This window comes from Hyposmocoma kahamanoa, unplaced genomic scaffold (genome assembly GCF_003589595.1).
Source record: "Hyposmocoma kahamanoa isolate Upper Pololo Valley unplaced genomic scaffold, ASM358959v1 66, whole genome shotgun sequence".
Classification (NCBI taxonomy): Eukaryota; Metazoa; Arthropoda; class Insecta; order Lepidoptera; family Cosmopterigidae; genus Hyposmocoma; species Hyposmocoma kahamanoa.
In genome coordinates this window covers 14851386-14859010 of record NW_020653854.1, presented here as the reverse complement: position 1 = coordinate 14859010, position 7625 = coordinate 14851386, and the positions used below count along the sequence as shown (strand labels likewise).

Here is a 7625-nt window from a genome sequence, read left to right as displayed (position 1 = left end):
CACACACACACACACACACACACACACACACGCACACACACACGCACACACACGCACACACACACACACATACACACATACACACACACACACACACACACACACACACGCACACGCACACACACACATACTTTTTCATATACAAATGCACACACATACGTTTTAAGATTCAAATTAAATTTAGAATTAGTTTAAGTTAAAAATGTTAAATATGCATTTATAGCTATGGAAGAGCGGTGCCTCCTGACATAGGCTTGATAAGTTTAATAGGAGATACCATCCACTAGACTGGGAAATACACTAGGAACTAGTATAGTAGTGTTGTAGTTGTAGGTTGGGAGTGCTCCAATTAGCATTCTACTTATAGCCCTAAAAAGATTCTGATCTGTTGTATGTACTAGAATTTCTAACAAAAAATAATAATCATCATTAAACGGTTTTTCAACCATAGGTACTTTGTACATTACAGCGAATGTGACTTTTACCTTAATTTCCAAAACATCAAACTTTGACACACATTGAATTCATCGTAGTCAAAAGGTTGTAGAGTTCAATCGACTTTTGATACTCATGTAAACAAAACAGTAGCCATGACTTAATTGACCCCGACCACGACCGTGTTTTAAGTAACAAAACAGCGTCGACAAAGTACTTATTTGTAAAATCTAACACTTTGATTCCATATGCGATATTCGGTGTTTCACTGTAGTTGTAGGTGTTTTATAATACCAAGTACAGGACATTAGCGAAATCGCCATTTTTTTTGTATATTTTTTATAATAATACTAAACTACCGTACATAGTTATTTTTACTTGACATTGGCAAAATCATTGATTATTTCGATGGGGCCATAACATTTAAAAGAAGAAGACGGAACGAGCAAGTCGTGCGCCTGGTGTTAAGTGACACGCCTGTCCATAACGCATTAATCAATGATATTATGCTACTATACTACTCACTACTGTACTAATATTATATATAAATAAATAAATATTAGACAACATCGCATTAGTTGTTCTGATCCAAAAGTAATTAGCTAAAGCAATTGTGTTATGGAAATCGGAAACAACAATGGTACCACAAACATCCAGACCCGAGATAATGTAGAAAAGTTAGTTTCTACACTGACCCGGCCGGGGATCGAAACTGGGACCTCAGAGATGGCGACACCATGAAAACCGGTGTGCAAGCCACTCGCCCACGGAGGCCGTTAAATAAAAAAAATATAAATGCTAAAGTAACTTTGTTTGTTACATTTTCACGTCTAAACTCTAAACCAAATTTGATGAATATGGTATTTACCACAAAAGTAAATCTCAAAGGGGGTGAAATACGGGACAAGAGTTTGTATAGAGAACCAATGGTTTCTCAAGTAAGTAATAAAGTAGGCTACTCGAAGTATTCATTCTACGCAGACGAAGTCGCGGGCACTAGTTAGTTATACTTTATGACATTGACATTATAATACAAGACAATTGGTAACAATTATTCATCCAAAGTAATTTTCTTCTTCAGTCGATCGACTCGAAAATACTAAATAATATAAGCAAAATTAACGTTTTGATATCGCATGAAGAATTCCTGGAATATTTTTATTTTAGATAATATTGTACACAATGCAATACAATCCAAATATACTTTATTGCACACGGAGACAAATACATAATAATACAAAAGATAAAAAAAATGTATTATTTTTTTACCCCAGTTCCTTTACCCAAGTTGCACATTTCCATTGTAACAATGTTCCGGAATTATTCGCTGATTTAAGTATATATTTGTCTATGCTAGTCAAATATAATACCAAATAATATAATTTCGACAAGGGACTATGCATTTATTTTGTATATTGGCTTCATAGTCATAATATTGTATAATTAACTTTTTCAATGTTGTTCGTTCATCAATATTATTTTTAACGACTTAAAAAACGGAGGACGTTCTGAATTGAATTGATTTTTTTGTGTGTATATTACTCGATTACTCCTTAGATTATTTGACCACGATACTTTCATGTCCGAACTCCTGGCAATCAGTGTCCCATTCCCCACCTCCTTACCAAGTTTACTGTATTCATGTACCAAAGATGTTTATATTGTACTGACCTTATTTATCGAAAATTCTAATATCAAGCCTTAATATGTACACCAATATATAATAGCTACCCACTTACCCAACTTATCATATAATTTTTCATCCAAATTTCGTACTTCTTCCATAATCTGTAATTCTGCTTTCCCAACCCTTTCATTGGCTAAATGCGGAGGCAAAGCCATTAATATTAGAAGAAAGGGTAGCAAACTACAGGTGAATTCGATTTCAATAAAACCTGGCTAATAGATGTAATTCCACAAACGTTTTATATTATTGCTGCCAGTATTTAGAAAGCTAATACGACAAATCTTGGAGTATTGTGGGTTTACATAAAAATACATCCGTACTATTAACAGATACATACTAAATTAGAAATAATTGTAGAATTACTATATTTTCCACAATGAGTCCGCCTTGGTTGCTCCGTCTTCGTGAAAATGATAAATGAGGTTCTCGAAAAAGTAGACCAGTCAAGGACCTTAGGCAAAATTAAATATTCAGCTATACGAAACATATTAACATAAATATTGTTCAATAACTCCTTGCACTAAGACCTAAAATGGTACGAATATTTTATAAAATATACGTATAAAAAACTTTGTAAAAGAAAATGTGACCAATCTGCGGTCAGTTTCCGCAATCCAGTTGCCATGGCGACGATATATCAACAGACCCGTCAAAGAGCACACAATTTTCCGTCAAGTTCCAACCCTAAAACCAAGAATTAAAATTTACCCTGAACATGTGTCCAAGCAACGCAACGGCACAGTTTCATTATTGATTGTAAACAAGTCCGAAAAATTATGTTTTCGTAACAGATTAACAGTGGACTCCAATTAAATGTATCATCAGTAATCACATATGTTTTTAGTAAATGTAGGAAGAGTGCTGAGGCGCAAGATGGATTTCGGTTTTGGAGATTTACTTTATCCAAATATCACGGGGCTTAGACAATTCTTCGGGAATGACTCTATTATCGGGTATGTAACGATTTAAACAGGAAAATTAATATTTTTTTGTTTGTTTCCAATGAACATCAAAATAGATAACAAAGATTTTTAAAGTAATGCCATTAAATGTATTGCCACCACATAAAAAGTATTGCCATTAAATGTATTACACGTAAAATATGCTACTTATTGGTTGCTTCGACTCCGTAGACTATGGAACGCAAAACTCATATCATGGCAAAACTAATATAATAATGATAATGTAATATTGACATCTTAGACTTGGCGTCATTGAACTCTGGAACGAGTTATGATCGGAGTTTCACTGAAGGATAAATTTCGAATTTAGATTATCTAATAGAGAAGTAAGATCGTTGACATTGCTGGCAGAATAACCAAGTTGAAGTGGCAGTGGGTTGGCCTTGTTTGCCGAAGAACCGTGAACCGATGGGGGAAACGAGTTCTTGAGTGTAGACTACGGCTGCTCGGAAAACGTAGTGTAGAACACCATCTGACCAGATGGAATGACGATCTACGAAAAGTTGCTGGCAGCACACAAATGCGAAAAGCTGAAAGCCGGGCGAAATATCATGTATTGTCAGAGGCCTTTGCACAGCAGTGGACTGTGATAGGCTCTGATGATGTTGATGAAATACTAGGAAATAATAACAGATTTAAAATATAATAATTTGAACCACGGAAGACTTCAATTTGTAGTAGTGTAAATATTTGTTATAAAAATTTGTCCGCCATTGTTGGTAGATTTTTTGAAATATTTACCATTATTACTTTACTTTACACCAAATAAAATTATTGGTTACCAAGAAAAAAATCACACAAATAAACATTTTTATTGTTTCATATCACATGCTATGATTCTAAACAAAGATAATTGATGTAGTATTTGGGATTTTGTTTGCTATCGTCCCAAATTAATTCTTCTAAATTGGATTAGAAACGTCTTTGATTACCGTAGGTATACATTTTTTCTATATTTTTTTTCTTTCAGCCCTACATCTGGATTTCATTCCATGGCCAGGATGATGGACAGAATGATGAACGAAAGTTTGCAGCCCTTCGGCTTCGCCAGAATGACCACTAGGCGAAACACACATAACAGCAAAGATGGCGACAAATCCGAACCGCCGAGAAATGGGTTGCGAACCGAGAGAAGCGATACACGGAGAGAAAGAGCCAGGAACACGTCTGACTGGCATGAAGCGAATGGTACTCGACACCCACAGACGCAGAGTAAGTGTTTGAGGAATATTTATTTCATAACAAACAATGTAATCATGAATCAATTAATCACTATTAATTATAACGCCATAACAACTCTTTAGCACAACTTTTATGACATCTTCTTTGTATTCCTAATTTCTATAGCTTCAATAATTACTCCGGAAAGTGAAAGGGAACGGAAATAAAAACTGAAAATATACACAAAAATTTCGTAATTATATGACTACTGATTGCTCATGGCATTTACGGTTTTATCGAACTAAAGCAGATGGCTAATAATTTGCAAACATTATAAAATTATGATTTTTATTATGTTATCTGGCCGAACATATTTTTGTAAAAAAAATGTTTTCTATGAACTGAAACTGTGAATTTAAAAGGGATACCACTAAAATACCTCTCATATTACTCCGTGCTTTGTAGGAACTTAAATAAAACAAAGTTACGTGGCATACCACACGAAAGATTTGCGTGGACTAGTTACGATTTCAATGTGTTAATCTGTCTTAAATACATTTTACATCAATGCCAATAAATAATCAATTATAATTTGTTACAGTTGTTCGACCAACTCAAAATACTCAGTTTTCTGAAACATCTATGGATCAAGGCAAACAGTCGGATCCAACTACAGAAAAATGGGCTGGTACTTTAAGGAAAAGAGATAGCAATATACAACCGAGCCTACCATCCATTGTTACAAGAAAAGCGTCTTCTACTGGTACAGTAGGCAGTGGAAGAAAGACAAGATCTGTCGAGAGAATAGTCAGGTCAAAGGGGGGCAAACAACTCGCACCTGTCAAACCTATCATTCGAAAAAATGATGTACCCATTGAAGGAGATACGTGCACACTTATAGAAAGAGATGAAAAAGTATTTGACGCAGCAGGATATGAGTTACATTTAGTAGAAACGCTAGAAAGAGATATTGTTCAAAAGAACCCTGATGTACACTGGAAGGATGTAGTAGGTTTGGACGATGCAAAGTCTGTTTTACAGGAAGCTGTAGTTTTGCCACTAGTTATGCCCGAATACTTTAAGGTAACCCTATATTGTGAAGCCGTTTGATTTTCCCTTACTTTATACATTATATACACAACTGAAAAATGCGTTTGCACTTATTTTTTAAGTCACTACCTTAAAGTTGTTCTAGCTTACTTTAAATCGGTGATTTGCGTGTTTGATGTTATCGGTTTGCTGCCGCTGGCCATTTCTTTTTGCCCATTAAGAGAGCAAATCAATATGGTGTGTACGAGTGTTTACTGCATTGAATGTGGGAGAATGTAAGTTTAGTAGTCGGTCAGTGAAAGTTTTTCAAAATAGAGAGCGTGATATATTTCAATTCCATTTAAGTTATTGTTACGGTTTGTCACGAAGTTGATGTTGACGCTGTTTATTGAAGTTTTATAATAAAACCATCACATTGAGATTAAGCTTGGCTATAATATTTCTATGTCAATTTTTGTATGTTTTCAGGGCATTCGAAGACCATGGAAAGGCGTCTTATTGACCGGGCCACCGGGAACTGGTAAAACATTGTTGGCACGAGCAGTAGCCACTGAATGTCGGACTACGTTTTTCAACGTCTCTTCTGCTACACTTACGTCTAAATACCGTGGCGACTCGGAAAAGCTTGTCAGATTATTATTTGACATGGTTTGTATAGTAATTATGAATAGTTTCCAAACTTATTAATTTTCATGTCACACTGTTGTAAGCTAAATAATTTGAAAGCGTAAATTATTATTTATATTTACTTAATTTACTCAGCAATTTTAATTTACATAAGGTTTCCAAGCGGTTTTTTTTATGAAGCACAACATATGATCAGTCTTATCTTTATTATTGACTCAAAGATCGAACAAATACAAGCCAAAATTGCTGGAACTGGACTCGAATCAGTATATGTTGCCTTACCGTGGCTATCACCCTTATCAACTGAGCTACACATCGCCGTGTAGCCGTATACGTTGCCGCGTTAAGGCAACAAACGTTGGTTCAAATCCAGTCGGATCGTTGTTTTTCAATAAAATAAATATTGCAGTTTATTTTTGTTTATTACTTTTACTTCAGGCGGCATTCTATGCACCAAGCACAATATTTCTGGATGAAGTGGACTCGTTATGTGCGGTGCGTGGTGCCGACTCCGAACATGAGGCTTCACGACGATTTAAGGCTGAACTCCTGATACAGATGGACGGATTGGCTGCTTCCTTGTAAGGGAAACCTTGAAACGTTTAATGTAGTTTAGTTTCAAAACCTTGGTTGCTTAAAAGTGGTTGAAACTTATTTGCAGTTAAAGTACTTAAATCTGGTAGTAAAATTTTTAGCTGATCTTAAAATAAATTCGTAGGTACCCTTGGTATCATAAAACCACATGTCATGTCATGATCATACGTCAAAATTGCTTTTATCACTTGAAAGTCATGAAAATAATATAAATTACATGTAACAAATTATGTACAGTGTGAAATTTTATAACTATCCTATTTTAATTATAAAAAAGTTACTTATCGACTAATTTCGTTGTTAGAATCCTTAAATATTTCTCCTGAAAAGTTGTCATCAATGGTACGACCTAATGAAAATGGTTCTTTTCTGACTACGTATGAATTTTAATTCGATATTAATGTACCAATTTTTACTCGTATTTTAGCCACAAGGACAAACTTGTAATGGTCTTAGCAGCGACTAATCATCCGTGGGATATCGATGAGGCGTTTAGAAGACGATTTGAAAAGAGAATTTACATTGGTCTTCCAGATGGTAAGGTTTACGATCCATGTGGTTGGAACCATAATATACAGGGTTATTAGTAAAATATTAATAGTCTCGCAGGGCTACATATATTACTAACATCACGTTAATACATAACAACACGTTTTGTTCCACGACTTTTTACAAAACAATAAATTTACCAAAAATAGACTTTTAAGTTTTTGTTGTACTATGTCATACTTTTCGGATCTGTATTTGGTAGTACGGCAGGTTCAAACGTGCAAGCGTCTGCCACAACAACCTCCACGCGCGCTTGTGCGTTTTGCACAGAGTTATCACTGTTTAGACCGATCTATTTAAATATTTTTATTTTTGTATGAAAGTAAAATGAATTATTAAAAGTCATGGAACAAAAGTTGTTGTTTATGATGTTAGAGCGCTCCTTTACTGCGAGCATTCGCTTGTAATGTAACGTACAAAAGCGAGAATTACAGGCGGTGAGAGACGTGAGCCGAGCATTCGTTGCTCAACACTTGTAACATTCGGTAGCCTCCTTCACCGGAAACATTCGCCTGTAATAATAGGGGTTAAAGTATGAAATTGCCGATTTGTACTGAAAA

The 7625-nt window shown here is 35.1% G+C and overlaps 1 protein-coding gene across 2 annotated transcripts in view; it reads left to right on the top strand.

Moving 5' to 3' along the window:
* LOC113231679 (katanin p60 ATPase-containing subunit A1-like) overlaps positions 1-7625 on the top strand; it is a 24052-nt gene that overhangs the window by 12352 nt on the left and 4075 nt on the right. Inside the window, exons 1-6 of one of the 2 annotated variants that reach the window (XM_026466137.1) lie at positions 2751-3075; positions 4055-4296; positions 4847-5328; positions 5764-5943; positions 6361-6503; positions 6944-7053. In XM_026466137.1, coding sequence (XP_026321922.1) covers positions 2957-3075; positions 4055-4296; positions 4847-5328; positions 5764-5943; positions 6361-6503; positions 6944-7053 — 1276 coding nt within the window. In that variant the 5' untranslated portion in view covers positions 2751-2956. Of the gene's footprint in view, positions 1-2750; positions 3076-4054; positions 4297-4846; positions 5329-5763; positions 5944-6360; positions 6504-6943; positions 7054-7625 lie in introns of those variants that run through there. The other variant, XM_026466136.1, reaches the window with a different exon arrangement.